This window comes from Bombina bombina, chromosome 1, assembly GCF_027579735.1.
Source record: "Bombina bombina isolate aBomBom1 chromosome 1, aBomBom1.pri, whole genome shotgun sequence".
Taxonomy (NCBI): domain Eukaryota; kingdom Metazoa; phylum Chordata; class Amphibia; order Anura; family Bombinatoridae; genus Bombina; species Bombina bombina.
In genome coordinates this window covers 1,570,519,547-1,570,537,209 of record NC_069499.1, presented here as the reverse complement: position 1 = coordinate 1,570,537,209, position 17,663 = coordinate 1,570,519,547, and the positions used below count along the sequence as shown (strand labels likewise).

Genomic DNA, 17,663 nt, shown 5'->3' with positions numbered 1-17,663 from the left:
CAGCCTCCTGAAAGAATTGCAGCTCATTCTACTAGAGCTGTGGCTTCCACCTGGGCCTTTAAGAATGAGGCCTCTGTTGAACAGATCTGCAAGGCTGCAACTTGGTCTTCACTTCATACTTTTTCCAAATTTTAGAAATTTGACACTTTTGCTTCTTCGGAGGCGGTTTTTGGGAGAAAGGTTCTACAGGCAGTGGTTCCTTCTGTTTAATGTTCCTGCCTTGTCCCTCCCATCATCCGTGTACTTTAGCTTTGGTATTGGTATCCCATAAGTAATGGATGACCCGTGGACTGAACACACTTAACAAGAGAAAACATAATTTATGCTTACCTGATAAATTTATTTCTCTTGTAGTGTGTTCAGTCCACGGCCCGCCCTGTCTATTTGAGGCAGGTTCTAAATTTTAAATTATAACTCCAGTCACCACTGCACCCTATAGTTTCTCCTTTCTCGTCTTGTTTCGGTCGAATGACTGGATATGACATGTGAGGGGAGGAGCTATATAGCAGCTCTGCTTGGGTGATCCTCTTGCAACTTCCTGTTGGGGAGGAGAATATATCCCATAAGTAATGGATGACCCGTGGACTGAACACACTACAAGAGAAATAAATTTATCGGGTAAGCATAAATGATGTTTTTTTGATTTTAAACTTCAGTCACCTCTGCACCTTTTAGTTTCTCCTTTTTCTTCCTGTACCTTCGGTCGAATGACTGGGGGGTGGAGCTAAGGGAGGAGCTATATAGACAGCTCTGCTGTGGTGCTCTTTGCCACTTCCTGTTAGCAGGAGGATAATATCTCACAAGTAAAGGATGAATCCGTGGACTCGTCGTACCAGAGAAGAAATTAATTTATCAGGTAAGCATAAATTTACTTTTTTATTTTTACTATATATAAAGTTACATAGTTTTGGAGGATTATGATTTTTTAGAGGGTGAATCCTCTACGACTGAATTCGATACCTGTGTATATTGTGAGGAGGCCCGGATAATCCAGCCCTCTCAATTATTTTCCATATGCCGCAACAGGGTGTTTTCATCAACCAATGTTGAGTTGTTGGATACCGCATCTGAGGATGCTTCGTCCCGTGAGGTGTGACCCCTACATTCATCTGATCCTACACGCGCAGCTTCCCCGTACCCGACTAATCCTCCACCTGGAGGGGGCCTTTTTCCTCCAGACGTTACTGCGCAATGTCTGCGGCCTTAGCCGTTTTGCCTCATATTGCTATGTGCAAATGAAGGGTTAATCCATGCACTCCTGCCCAAGGAGCATCATGTAAATTGACGGTTGTATCCGATCAGTCATCTGAGGATGCGGTTCTCTCTGAGGCTTCAGAGTATGGACCTTCTGGGTCGGAGTTTGCTCCTTCAACTCCTCCGGCAGAGGACGATTTCGCCTTTAGGTTTAAGGTAGCACGCCTCTCGATATTGGAGATTCCTAGTACTGATTTACCAGTTGAATTTCAGAGCCCTAAATCAGGTGTGTGGAGATGGACGGAGATCCTCTTTCCTTTTTAAGTTTCCCGGTTCTGGGCTCTATGGGGGTTGTATGCAGTCCCTGCTTGGCTATCACTTTTTTGTGCACTTGCCTATCGTCTTACTATTCCATTTTAAGGATAGTTTATCTTGGAGCTCTTGGTTATAAGAGGAAACTCTTTTTATGAAGATGTTTCATCACGAGGGATATCTTATGTACTGACGAATTGGGTTGTCGCAGTTTTTTCTGGATACTTCCTGTTACAACATCTCTGTCTCGATTCGAGGGGATGGTTTCCTCGATATTTTCTTGAAAGAATTCAGGCCTTGGAGTTTATAATTCTTTTATCTGTGTCTTTTGCAGATTACTTGCCCCAAAGCTAGGGCTTTAGGTTTTTCTGTTCATGCCTTGTATATCTGTTAGATATGACTCTGATGCTAATCTTTCCTTCTGCTTGAGAGAAAGATTTAATGGCTTCGCTATTCCATGGTTTTACCGGTTTGATGAGAAAGCGAATCTGAGAGACACATTTTTTTCTATTAGTCCTTTAATCCAGCTAAGGCCCAGCGTAGGAGACCTCCACTAAGTCAGAACATTCTAAGTGTTTTTTGAATGCCGTCTGTCCTGGAATAGGTCCAAGAAGAGCAGAGGCCCGCCGAAACTAGATTGGCAAGAGGAGCCAGTTCCAGGTCCCATCTTGGATTGTTTTGGGGACAGTCTATCGCTTCTTCAATTTGCTTGGTTCAGGGATGTACCAGACCATGGGTCTTAGAGGTCATAGCTAGGCTTCAAGCCTCAGCCTTCCACAGCAGTTTCCTTCTTTCGATCCTGTCTTCCAGACAGAGGGGTTTCATTGCTTTCGGGTCTTGTTCTCCTTTGGAGTCATTTTCCCGGTGTCTTTCACGGAGTGAGGTTTGAGTTATCAGCCAAACCGTTCTTTCTGTGGTCCCATACCGAGGGGCCTCCCGTCCTTTTGGGATCCTCAAGCTTATCTTGTCCTCATTCCTGAGGGAGACTATAAGGTCCATTCTACTCTTGGTACAGGAAGAACAGTGCAGGTCCACTGTTGAGGAAGGGTATTATACCTTTTCTTTCCTCCTCAGGGAACATGTTCGGTTCCTAATGTTGACTTTTCTGGACTAGCATTTCCAGTACATTGCTCCTCCGTTTAGGTTTCGGAGCCCTTTAGGTACAGAGGAAATCTTTGGCAGTTGCCAGAATCCAGATCTAGCAGTTGATTCTCTTGTTTAGACGATTCTGATTCAATCGCCATAGTCTGGTCTGATGGAAGGCCATTAAGGATTTAATCGGTCTTCCTCGATTCTGAGAGTTGGAAGAAATTTAGACCAGAGTTCTTTGGTGTTAGGCACCAGGGTGGGATTCCTGGATGCTATTTTAGTCTGCATAGACATTCTATCTGACTTGTGAAGTTATGAGTTAGCTTCATCAGGTCGTGCCCTCCAGGCCATCGCTGGCTCTGCGTTGTTGGTGGTTATGATGGTTCATCTTGGATTTTGTTCCTTTTGCCAGGTCTCATCTCAGCAGAGACTCTGTGTATGCTGAGTAAGTGGGGTGGAGCTGTTTTCGAATCTGTCTTAACAGATTTACCTTGACTACTAGTTGAGAAAATCGCTCTTTTGTGCCTTTGCCCAGATCTCTCTGTCCTGAGGGACTTTTTCTTATTTCGTCCGGGGCATTTTTGACTTGGGTCGCAAGCCCGTCAGGATGGTGATGTAGGGCATGGGATCCGGGGTTTTAAAAGGTTTCCCTCCCGTTTTCCTTTTTGGATCTCCTGGCAATATTTTTGCTCTTTATATTTTGTATACTGGGTTAAGTCCCAGTTTATAGATTCTAGTCTGTCCTACTCTTGGTGGCTTGGAGCTCCATCTGAGAACGAGAGGCTCCCTAACTAATGAGGGTAGTATCTCGGGTTTGGTAGTGGGCGGAGGCCCGCTACTTCTCGCTATCAGCGATCCACTCTCCGGGAGTGGTCATCCGGTTTGGATGTTCTTTAGAGACATTCCCCTTATCTGGGGATGAGGTCTTCATCCGAGTGGTTTTGGATATTTTTTTCTGGAAGGGGATGCCGGATGAAAATCTTAAGACGTCCTGTTTCAATACCTAGTTACCCACAGTGGGGTTGTGGTTTGGGATCCTCAGGGGGAGCTATTGATGCATTAGCGGGGCCTTGGAGGTTCCATATAAATGTTTACTTTTTCTGCCTTTTCACTCTTTCCTCGAGTGTTGGCTCAGACCTAGCAGGGACAGAGGTCAGTGATACTACTTGTCCTGCCGCGACCACAAGGATTGTGGTTTGCATTTTTTTTTTCCAGTGTGGACGTAGTCTTCCCCTCCATGAAGGTTACCTTGTCGCAGGGTTCTTCTCGAACAGGGCCACTTTGCTTCATCAGATTTTAAATTCTCTGAGGCCAATTGCGTAGAGATTATGCTTGGTTTTAGCCAGAAGAGGGTTTCTGAGAGGTAAGGTCCTCTCCTTCAAGCGTGCAAGCTGGTTCCTCATCACCTATCTTTCGGTGTAGAGGACCTCTTTCATAGAGCATGGTTCTTCCTGGCACTCTATCAAGTCTGCCAGGATTCTTTCCTTTCTCTAGGATGCTAACAAGCAAATCTCGCGGGATAAGTGGGTGTGGCCTAACACGTTTCGTGAGGTCCTCCTCACTTCGTCAGAAGCTGCCCATCTGTCCACGCCCACTAATCCCGCAAAATTAGCTTGGGAGCACTCCAGCCGCTTAGAGGGAGCTCTGAAGCAGCCACGGCGTTCTGTATTGAAAGCGCTGATGAGATAAGGTGCCTAACAGCCTGTATGCTGGATCTAAAAGGAACTTGCGGATTAATTGATATCCCTTAACGAACTGCAGGGTTCCTATTGACGACCATTGGACATATTGCTGTTCATGCACTATCGCTATATATGCGATCACTGCTTTTCAAATACCTCATATATGTTTGAGGTCATCACATGTGAGTGTGCTGAGTGTTGTTTTTATTTGTAATAAAATCTGTTTTATATGATTTACACTTAAAGTAGCTTTGCGCTATTTCTCCCTTTTTTTGTTTGTTTTTACAAATCAGAAGTACAGTGGAATTAGAAATCTCCTCTTTGAAGGGAAATTGTCAGAAACCCAGGATCAACCTCCTAAAGAGCTCTCTTAATTCCTTAGACCAGGGGTTAATTCCTGAGTTTCATAATAAATTCAGTATCAATGAAAATGCAGAAGGTGTGTGCTCTTCTTAATCTCACTTCTCTTCCTTCACTCTTTTAGTGTATGAGAGTATTAGGTCTCATTGTAGTGGCTCCAGAGGCCGAACCATTTGTTATATTCCATTTATGTCCTCTACAACTAAAAATGTTGCAGCAGTAGAACGGAATTTACAGGGATCTGTCTGAGAAGATCTCTGTAGTCTTCAAGACAAGGTAGTCCCTGACATGGCACAGACTCGCCAACCTCTTATTCATCGGGGCCTCCTTTATCTGTCCAACATGGGTGGTGATCATCACAGACTTCAATCTGTCAGGTCAGGGTGAAATCTGGGAGTCACAGAGAGCACAAGGAGTTTGGTCTTCACAATCTTGGAACACCACACATTCTTTAAGGGCTCTCCAGAGCTGGCCTATATTAAGATCGTTTCTTAGGTTTCATTTAGACATTGTCACTGCGGTGGCTTACATCAACCATCAAGGAGGAAGTGCCTTAGCGATGAAGGAGGTAGCCCAAATTCTAATTTAGGCAGGTTTTGCAAGATTTCTCTTCATGCCTGCACCATTTTGATAATTGGGGGCTAAATACGCAGTTAAAATACCTCTTGGGAGCTGCAGAAAACTGCTGATCCTGAGTGGACATTGCCAGTGACCCAATCAGCAGCTGCAGTTGTACAACCCAGCATTGCAACTGCTGTTGCTGATTAACTTACCTTCAGTTTCTGCTTGGGTCACTTCACTTTAGCTCCTGAGCAGTGTTTTTAACTATAATTGCCCTTTATACATTTTTGAAATCTTATTTCTTTTTAAAGCTATAAAAATATGTCAACAAATGACCAGGCTAGCTGACCTCATTTACAAGATAAAGCAACACAGCCTTATTAACTGAAATGACTTCATTTAATTCCTGTCGGATCTATGTTTCACAATCTCATGTGCTGACATTCTACAGGCAACTGCTAGATAAAAATGGCTCATTGCCATTTTCTTCACACAATAATTCCATATATGCTGCTCGTTTGCATCATGCATAGCATTATTTTAACTTCACATAATTAATAAAAGAAAAAAACAGTAAATATAATACATCAGATCAGTCTTTTTCATCTCCCCAGGTTTGATCTGTTTTTGATGTTTCAAATACCAATTCTTTTTGTTTTTTGTTTCATCGGCCCCCATTGATTGAACACATCTTTTTGTAGCATTGTATACAACATATGCACAAATGAGCTCTACAACGGCAGACCTTGTATGTCCTCTGTACCAAATTATTACAGAGTAATTAGGTGTAAGAATTTATTTTTCTTTAAATCTGGTTTGATAATTGATCAAGTATAAATATGTAATAGAGAATTGATATCAGATTAGACCCTGGCCACGCAGAGCTATAGTTAGCCATAAACCTGAGCCCTGCGTCAGCCTTATACCCACATCAGCCATTGCATCTTAGACCCCTGGTATGAAGTCTATCTGTCAGTCCCCAAGATCATCTTCTTCCGTTTGCTACTTTTGTTTCCTGTGCATGTGGTGTCTTCTTTATAAAAGAACCCAGCATGGGCCCTATAGAGGGGGGCTGAAGAATACTGATCCTGGCTGATACATGGTCTGGTAGCCAAGCAGAAATGTGATGCACGTGGCACCAAAAGCAGTGTCATTCCTCATCAGAGCACTGAGTGTCACACATGGCGGTGCTGTTGCTAACTCAGATTTACAGAATGTCAAGAGATGACTATAGTGCATAGAGAGTCTCTGGTGATCTACACGTTAAAGGGACATAGCACCAATGACTCAGATAGAACAAACTATTTTAAACAACTTCCTAATTTACTTCTATTATCTAGTTTGGTTAATTCTCTTGCAATCCTTTTCATCAAGGGTTGGCTCTAGAACAGTTATACACTACTGGGAGCTAGCTGTTGATTGATGGCTGCACTTACATGCCTCTTGTCATTGTCTCACCCAATGTGTTCAACTAGCTCCCAGTAGTGCATTGCTGCTCCTTCAACTAAGGATACCAAAAAAAATACCTAAATTTAATAATAGAAATAAATTAGAAAGTTGTTTTAAAATTTGAGGTTTTTTTATGTCCCTTTAATAAAGTTAATGATCACAGGTTTTGCTAATATATTTTCTGATAAACTGGTAATAGGTGTCTCCCCAATGCATGTCTGAGATGTGTCTGCAGGTGACCTAATTTACATGACATAATGAAGATTTTATTATTATTATCCAGAGGTGAATCGGGAGCCGGGAAGACAGAAAATACCAAGAAAGTCATCCAATATTTAGCTCATGTTGCTTCATCACATAAGGGGAAAAAGGACCACACTATTCCTGTGAGTTTGTGTTTTACCTCGTTGTGCTGTTTTTATTTTTTATAGAGGTTTAACAACTTTTGTTTTTTACATTGTATGAAAGCCATAAAAACTCAGTGTTCAGCGTTAGCTTTCATGATCTTGTAGTGAAGAGAGATAGCCATAGAGGCTGTATTGTTTGACATTTATAGACTTTATTGTAACCTTGTTGATTTCCCAAAAATCCAGTCCTTAACAAACCTGTACATAAATATTTTATAGAAATATTGTTCAAGCAATCTATTTGTTTGGTAGTAGGTTTTATAGAAGTGTCTTTTTTTTTTTTTAATGAACATGTCAGATGAAAACAATGTACAGATTATATAGTCTTGCGTAGAACAGAGATATGCAAACTAACATTTATAAATCAACATATAAAAAACAAATTTTGCAAACAGTCTAGAAAACTAATATGTCCCATCACACACTAACAAGCTCATATACAATTCAAAAACCTATTTGTACACTGATATACAGATTATACACATTAAGAAACTTATAGACAGGCGCAAACTAACATGCACACTTACCTACTAATACACTGCACGTGGCAGATAACAAATCCATACACCTATGTACCCTGTAAAAATATCCCATAAAACAAACATGATTGGTAATAAATTTATACACGTGCACCTGCTGACAAATAGTCCCATTAACAAATGGGGGCACAGTGTAGCTCATCATTTCTTGTTTATATTCATGAGCACCTGATTTGCATGCTAAGTACTTTATTATGCACGTGCAGTCATGTACTTGTTTACAATCTGACACCGGTATTGTTTGCTTGCCTACTCATTCATGGGTGTGCTTATTCTCATTGATGCACACTTTATCACAATATCAGCCATGCCAGCACACTGTCATACCTATTAGTAGATTTGCTCTCACTGATGCACACTGTTATACGTATAAGCAGATGTGCACTCATGCTCTCACTGATGCACACTGTTATGCCTACAAACAGATGTGCGCTCATGCTCACTGATGCACACTGTCATACCTATAAGCAGATGTGCACTCATGCTCTCACTGACACACACTGTCATACCTATAAGCAGATGTGCACTCATGCTCTCACTGATGCACACTGTTATACGTATAAGCAGATGTGCGCTCATGCTCTCACTGATGCACACTGTTATGCCTACAAACAGATGTGCACTCATGCTCTCACTGACGCACACTGTCATACCTATAAGCAGATGTGCACTCATGCTCTCACTGACGCACACTGTCATACCTATAAGCAGATGTGCACTCATGCTCTCACTGATACACTGTCATACCTATAAGCAGATGTGCACTCGTGCTCTCACTGATACTGTCATACCTATAAGCAGATGTGCACTCATGCTCTCACTGATACTGTCATACCTATAAGCAGATGTGCACTCATGCTCTCACTGATACACACTGTCATACCTATAAGCAGATGTGCACTCATGCTCTCACTGACACACACTGTCATACCTATAAGCAGATGTGCACTCATGCTCTCACTGATACACACTGTCATACCTATAAGCAGATGTGCACTCATGCTCTCACTGACGCACACTGTCATACCTATAAGCAGATGTGCACTCATGCTCTCACTGATGCACACTGTCATACCTATAAGCAGATGTGCACTCATGCTCTCACTGATGCACACTGTCATACCTATAAGCAGATGTGCACTCATGCTCTCACTGATACACACTGTCATACCTATAAGCAGATGTGCACTCATGCTCTCAGTGATACACACTGTCATACCTATAAGCAGATGTGCACTCATGCTCTCACTGACACACACTGTCATACCTATAAGCAGATGTGCACTCATGCTCTCACTGACGCACACTGTCATACCTATAAGCAGATGTGCACTCATGCTCTCACTGATACACTGTCATACCTATAAGCAGATGTGCACTCGTGCTCTCACTGATACTGTCATACCTATAAGCAGATGTGCACTCATGCTCTCACTGATACTGTCATACCTATAAGCAGATGTGCACTCATGCTCTCACTGATACACACTGTCATACCTATAAGCAGATGTGCACTCATGCTCTCACTGACACACACTGTCATACCTATAAGCAGATGTGCACTCATGCTCTCACTGATACACACTGTCATACCTATAAGCAGATGTGCACTCATGCTCTCACTGACGCACACTGTCATACCTATAAGCAGATGTGCACTCATGCTCTCACTGATGCACACTGTCATACCTATAAGCAGATGTGCACTCATGCTCTCACTGATGCACACTGTCATACCTATAAGCAGATGTGCACTCATGCTCTCACTGATACACACTGTCATACCTATAAGCAGATGTGCACTCATGCTCTCAGTGATACACACTGTCATACCTATAAGCAGATGTGCACTCATGCTCTCACTAATGCACACTGTCATACCTATAAGCAGACGTGCACTCATGCTCTTACTGACGCACACTGTCATACCTATAAGCAGATGTGCACTCATGCTCTCACTTACGCACACTGTCATACCTATAAGCAGACGTGCACTCATGCTCTTACTGACGCACACTGTCATACCTATAAGCAGATGTGCACTCATGCTCTCACTGATACACACTGTCATACCTATTAGTAGATGTGCGCTCATGCTCTCACTGACACACACTGTCATACCTATAAGCAGACGTGCACTCATGCTCTTACTGACGCACACTGTCATACCTATAAGCAGATGTGCACTCATGCTCTCACTGATACACACTGTCATACCTATTAGTAGATGTGCACTCGTGCTCTCACTGATACTGTCATACCTATAAGCAGATGTGCACTCATGCTCTCACTGATACTGTCATACCTATAAGCAGATGTGCACTCATGCTCTCACTGATACACACTGTCATACCTATAAGCAGATGTGCACTCATGCTCTCACTGATACACTGTCATACCTATAAGCAGATGTGCACTCATGCTCTCACTGATACACACACTGTCATACCTATAAGCAGATGTGCACTCATGCTCTCACTGATACTCACTGTCATACCTATAAGCAGATGTGCACTCATGCTCTCACTGATACTCACTGTCATACCTATAAGCAGATGTGCACTCATGCTCTCACTGATACTCACTGTCATACCTATAAGCAGATGTGCACTCATGCTCTCACTGATGCACACTGTCATACCTATAAGCAGATGTGCACTCATGCTCTCACTGATACACACTGTCATACCTATAAGCAGATGTGCACTCATGCTCTCACTGATACACACTGTCATACCTATAAGCAGATGTGCACTCATGCTCTCACTGATACTGTCATACCTATAAGCAGATGTGCACTCATGCTCTCACTGATACACTGTCATACCTATAAGCAGATGTGCACTCATGCTCTTACTGACGCACACTGTCATACCTATAAGCAGATGTGCACTCATGCTCTCACTGACACTGTCATACCTATAAGCAGATGTGCACTCGTGCTCTCACTGATACACACTGTCATACCTATAAGCAGATGTGCACTCGTGCTCTCACTGATACACACTGTCATACCTATAAGCAGATGTGCACTCGTGCTCTCACTGATACACACTGTCATACCTATAAGCAGATGTGCACTCGTGCTCTCACTGATACACACTGTCATACCTATAAGCAGATGTGCACTCATGCTCTCACTGATACACACTGTCATACCTATAAGCAGATGTGCACTCATGCTCTCACTGATACACTGTCATACCTATAAGCAGATGTGCACTCATGCTCTCACTGATACACTGTCATACCTATAAGCAGATGTGCACTCATGCTCTTACTGACGCACACTGTCATACCTATAAGCAGATGTGCACTCATGCTCTCACTGACACTGTCATACCTATAAGCAGATGTGCACTCGTGCTCTCACTGATACACACTGTCATACCTATAAGCAGATGTGCACTCGTGCTCTCACTGATACACACTGTCATACCTATAAGCAGATGTGCACTCGTGCTCTTACTGATACACACTGTCATACCTATAAGCAGACGTGCACTCATGCTCTCACTGATACACACTGTCATACCTATAAGCAGATGTGCACTCATGCTCTCACTGATACACTGTCATACCTATAAGCAGATGTGCACTCATGCTCTCACTGATACACTGTCATACCTTTAAGCAGATGTGCACTCGTGCTCTCACTGATACACACTGTCATACCTATAAGCAGATGTGCACTCGTGCTCTCACTGATACACACTGTCATACCTATAAGCAGATGTGCACTCATGCTCTCACTGACACTGTCATACCTATAAGCAGATGTGCACTCATGCTCTCACTGATACACTGTCATACCTTTAAGCAGATGTGCGCTCGTGCTCTCACTGATACACACTGTCATACCTATAAGCAGATGTGCACTCGTGCTCTCACTGATACACACTGTCATACCTATAAGCAGATGTGCACTCGTGCTCTCACTGATACACACTGTCATACCTATAAGCAGACGTGCACTCATGCTCTCACTGATACACACTGTCATACCTATAAGCAGATGTGCACTCATGCTCTCACTGACGCACACTGTCATACCTATAAGCAGATGTGCACTCATGCTCTCACTGATACACTGTCATACCTATAAGCAGATGTGCACTCATGCTCTCACTGATACTCACTGTCATACCTATAAGCAGATGTGCACTCATGCTCTCACTGATGCACACTGTCATACCTATAAGCAGATGTGCACTCATGCTCTCACTGATACACACTGTCATACCTATAAGCAGATGTGCACTCATGCTCTCACTGATACACACTGTCATACCTATAAGCAGATGTGCACTCATGCTCTCACTGATACACTGTCATACCTATAAGCAGATGTGCACTCATGCTCTCACTGATACACTGTCATACCTATAAGCAGATGTGCACTCATGCTCTCACTGATACACTGTCATACCTATAAGCAGATGTGCACTCATGCTCTTACTGACGCACACTGTCATACCTATAAGCAGATGTGCACTCATGCTCTCACTGACACTGTCATACCTATAAGCAGATGTGCACTCGTGCTCTCACTGATACACACTGTCATACCTATAAGCAGATGTGCACTCGTGCTCTCACTGATACACACTGTCATACCTATAAGCAGATGTGCACTCGTGCTCTCACTGATACACACTGTCATACCTATAAGCAGACGTGCACTCATGCTCTCACTGATACACACTGTCATACCTATAAGCAGATGTGCACTCATGCTCTCACTGATACACACTGTCATACCTATAAGCAGATGTGCACTCATGCTCTCACTGATACACTGTCATACCTATAAGCAGATGTGCACTCGTGCTCTCACTGATACACACTGTCATACCTATAAGCAGATGTGCACTCGTGCTCTCACTGATACACACTGTCATACCTATAAGCAGATGTGCACTCATGCTCTCACTGACACTGTCATACCTATAAGCAGATGTGCACTCATGCTCTCACTGATACACTGTCATACCTTTAAGCAGATGTGCGCTCGTGCTCTCACTGATACACACTGTCATACCTATAAGCAGATGTGCACTCGTGCTCTCACTGACACACACTGTCATACCTATAAGCAGATGTGCACTCATGCTCTCACTGATGCACACTGTCATACCTATAAGCAGATGTGCACTCATGCTCTCACTGATGCACACTGTCATACCTATAAGCAGATGTGCACTCATGCTCTCACTGATGCACACTGTCATACCTATAAGCAGATGTGCACTCATGCTCTCACTGATACACTGTCATACCTATAAGCAGATGTGCACTCATGCTCTTACTGACGCACACTGTCATACCTATAAGCAGATGTGCACTCATGCTCTCACTGACACTGTCATACCTATAAGCAGATGTGCGCTCATGCTCTCACTGATACACTGTCATACCTATAAGCAGATGTGCGCTCATGCTCTCACTGATACACTGTCATACCTATAAGCAGATGTGCGCTCATGCTCTCACTGATACACACTGTCATACCTATAAGCAGATGAGCACTCATGCTCTCACTGATACACACTGTCATACCTATAAGCAGATGTGCACTCATGCTCTCACTGATACACACTGTCATACCTATAAGCAGATGAGCACTCATGCTCTCACTGATACACACTGTCATACCTATAAGCAGATGTGCACTCGTGCTCTCACTGATACACTGTCATACCTATAAGCAGATGTGCACTCATGCTCTCACTGATACACTGTCATACCTATAAGCAGATGTGCACTCGTGCTCTCACTGATACACACTGTCATACCTTTAAGCAGATGTGCACTCGTGCTCTCACTGATACACACTGTCATACCTATAAGCAGATGTGCACTCGTGCTCTCACTGATACACACTGTCATACCTATAAGCAGATGTGCACTCGTGCTCTCACTGATACACACTGTCATACCTATAAGCAGATGTGCACTCGTGCTCTCACTGATACACACTGTCATACCTTTAAGCAGATGTGCACTCCTGCTCTCACTGATACTGTCATACCTATAAGCAGATGTGCACTCATGCTCTCACTGATACACACTGTCATACCTATAAGCAGATGTGCACTCGTGCTCTCACTGATACTGTCATACCTATAAGCAGATGTGCACTCGTGCTCTCACTGATGCACACTGTCATACCTATAAGCAGATGTGCACTCGTGCTCTCACTGATGCACACTGTCATACCTATAAGCAGATGTGCACTCGTGCTCTCACTGATGCACACTGTCATACCTATAAGCAGATGTGCACTCATGCTCTTACTGACGCACACTGTCATACCTATAAGCAGATGAGCACTCATGCTCTTACTGACGCACACTGTCATACCTATAAGCAGATGTGCACTCATGCTCTCACTGATGCACACTGTCATACCTATAAGCAGATGAGCACTCATGCTCTTACTGACGCACACTGTCATACCTATAAGCAGATGTGCACTCATGCTCTCACTGATGCACACTGTCATACCTATAAGCAGATGTGCACTCGTACTCTCACTGGCGCTTACCAAGTTATACTATCACACACCCATTCGTGCATGCCCATTCATGTGTGGTTTCTCATACTTGGGCACACGCTTACACAAATACATGCACTGATGTTCATGGCCTGGATCTTCATAAGTGACATTTTCTTGGTATTTGTGTGAAACCCCATGAACTGCACCGTTCTGCTCCTGATCATGTTACCGCATCTTACTAACCGGTGTGTTTATTTGTTTGCTGCAAACAGACGGAATCTCCCAAACCCATCAAACACCAGGCAAGTTAACTTCCTGAACTCTGCCGTGCATGAAATGCTCCCTGTACAACCTGCTGAGACAAATGATATGTACACAGCCCTAATGTTTCTTTAGAGTTAATTATGTGCTGCTCTTTTTATGCCCTAGACTTTATATATATAATTCTGTGCGTAATTGTCTGAATAACTATTGTAACCCTAAATATGAATATATAATCTGAAACTAATATTCAGCATTAACCATAGATGTTAAATTGTCAGATAAACCATTATTATTCTATAAAAATAAAGGGAATTGGGACTGCACTGGGCTATACTTCTTTTAAATGTCTGTAAATGAGAGCTAATTTAGCCCCTCCACTGCCACCCAATGTGTACTTGGCAGTGAATGGGTTAAATGCCACTGTTGGCTCCAGAGTATCATTATAGTTCTCGCTGTGTTGATTTTAGTATAGTTTGTGCCACACAGGTCATAACCATTAACATATTTTCTTTCACTGTCATTTTGTCAAACTACAGAGTGGATCCTTGTTGTATGTGAGTAGCATGTAGATCCCTCCCCTCCCTTCTCAACCTCCACGTCCACTTTCAATTTCATTTCTCACTTTCCACCCCTCACTTGCCAAATACCACTGACCTTCCCTTACACCCCTCTGCATGACACATTCCTCACCTGCTCTGGCCTAATGCCATCTGTAACTTTCTACTTTTATCTTCTTTATGGTAATTTAGGCAAGGTTTGGGTTTGGCATTTTTATTGTAGGTGGTACAAACTCAAATGAGTAGTAACTGTAATGGCAAATAATTGTCTGGCTCACTTGCCCAGGTCAGACCGCACCTGCTGTGTCTCCTGCTTCTTTTTATGGTTATAAAGCATCACAATCTGATTTTATGGATGTTTAGATACAACTTCTCACCTATTAGCCATTCAACAACAGAGCTTGTTCTTCAATGTGGATATACAGAACTTCCTTGTGCTGCTTTTGTGAAATTACTTTCCACTCCGTCTTCCACATTGTTTTATTTTTCATATACTTTTTTTCTTTTTCTTTTTTTTTCCAAGAGTGCCAAAGGAACTGTGTTCAGTTTTTATTTTATTTAAGAAACTTGTATTGAGCTTCAGGATTGTGTACACACTTAGGAAAGCTTTGATAATCCTCAAAATCACTATTATATTTTGTATTCATTGGGGTCAGCAACCTTCGGCTCCCAGATGTTTTGGAACTACATTTCCGACGATGCTGAAACACTCTTTAGGCTATCTGAGCATCATGGGAAATGTAGTTACAAAACATCTGGGAGCCGAAGGTTGCAGTGTATGTTGCTGATTAAGCAAATACCTAAATTTCTTCTTAAAGTGATATGACACCCAAAATATTTCTTTCATGATTCAGATAGAGCATGCACTTTTAAACAACTTTCTAAACCATTCATTTTTCTTCGTTCTCTTGGTATCTTTTGTTTAAAAAGCAGTGACTTGAGTTTAGGAGCCGGACCATTTTTGGAGCACTATATGGCAGCAGTTTATCCATTTTCAAGAGCACTAGATAGTGTCATTTCCTGCCATTTAGTGCTCCAGATGCCTATTTAGGTATCTCTTCAACACAGAATACTATGGGACCAAAGCAAGTTTTGTTGTAAATTGGAAACTTTTTTTAAAATTGTAATTTTTTGGGGGGGTTTCATATAGCTTTAAGGTAGTAACCAGACCAGAACTGTATGTCAGATGTTCTGTGAAAATATACTTGTTCCATAACCATGATTTGAAGGAATATTAGAGCCCTAATGGATACAGGGAAGAATACCTAAAATTTGAAACCATTGCCAGACTTGTCCATAATGTAGTAGCTGTGTAGGGACAGTGTAATAGGTAGAACATTTCTGTTTTTTTATGTATGTAACTTAATCTATCCAAAGTACAAATTAATTACATAATGTAGCATAGATTGACGATAGTTTGTGCAACAAACTTTAAAAAAAAAGTAATTTTATGCAATTTTTGGCTACTCTTGGCTTAAGCTGGGGGGTCAGTAAAATCAGCCGAGTGGTGTGCTCATTAAATAGGTCCTGTTAAGAACACTTCATTGTTCTATCTTGGTTTATGTCTCAGTCTGTCCTAAAGGCCTAAGAAGACAATGGGTTCCTAATAAGGGTAGTATACTCTTGGGCAGCAGAAATAAAAGCCTAATGCAATGATGTAGTGCTGCAGTATGGAGTGAGCTTTTTAATGGGTGCACTGCGAGACTGCTTATTGTACAAATAATCATTACTGCCCTCATGTGTCTACTTCAAAATGCCACTGGCTGGCAGAATTTTTAAGAAGCCCTAGTATGTATTGTTTGACTGTGGCTGGCGCTATAGTAAGCCAACAATCCAAAATTGAAAAACAGCACATTTACATGTAATGGGCATAGTAAATAGACTTGGCAAGTCTTGATAGACGAACAATATCCACACATATTCCAGCCTCCAAAAGAATGAAAAAGACTGTTATTTCTTATAAATTGGGTCCATAGGCACAATTACAACCTTTCAGGTCTGCAACGTTAAGGCCATACATGACTGGGCCTATTGCAGACATGAAACTTTGTAATTGTGCCTATGGACCCAATTAATAAGGAATAAAGGTATTTTTAATAATTTTGCCAGCTGGAATTCAATGTGGATATTGCTATGGTAAGTCAAGACGTTTCACTTTCTGTAGTATACTTTTGTTGGGTTGTTCCCAAAGTGACATTAGCAAAGTATCACTTTGAGTATTCATGTTCCCTGCGTTACTTTTATTATTTTTTTACCTTCTGTGGATTTAGTCAAGTCTCTGTGTATCCACCTTAAGGAGCAAGCTCTCAGCTACTAACTGAATTTTAAGTAAGATTAAAAGGACATGGGAATGATTCATTAACTTTTAGCTTTAAAGTGTCCTTTCCATTTCTAAACGCAGTTTTGCATGTTTTTTCTTTTTTGTTTGTTTTGATCCTAAGCCCCTCTCACTGAACTTGTTTATTTTATTTTGTGGCTTTGATCAGTGCAAATAAGCTCATTTCATGCTGCCTCTTTGGCTGTATAGGCGAAAGCATTAAAATAACAGAATGGGAGTGGATTAGGCGCAAATTTCAAGCGTTAAGTATTTGCATTTTTAGTAAAATTGTAAAAAAAATAATGCAAATGTCTATTTAAATTAAATTATGTCCTATAATTTCTCATTTGTAGGGATTATTCACTTGCTTTGTTATGGATAAAGAACATCATGTTAAAAGCGGTTTCCATTAAAGGCGTGACAATAAATAGAC

The 17,663-nt window shown here is 42.0% G+C and overlaps 1 protein-coding gene across 1 annotated transcript in view; it reads left to right on the top strand.

The window, feature by feature from the left end:
- Positions 1-17,663, top strand: part of MYH10 (myosin heavy chain 10) — a gene marked incomplete in the record, with an annotated part of 607,379 nt that overhangs the window by 260,979 nt on the left and 328,737 nt on the right. Inside the window, 3 exon segments of the mRNA XM_053709890.1 lie at positions 6,931-7,033; positions 14,365-14,394; positions 14,893-14,910. Of these exon segments, the coding sequence (XP_053565865.1) occupies positions 6,931-7,033; positions 14,365-14,394; positions 14,893-14,910 (151 nt within the window).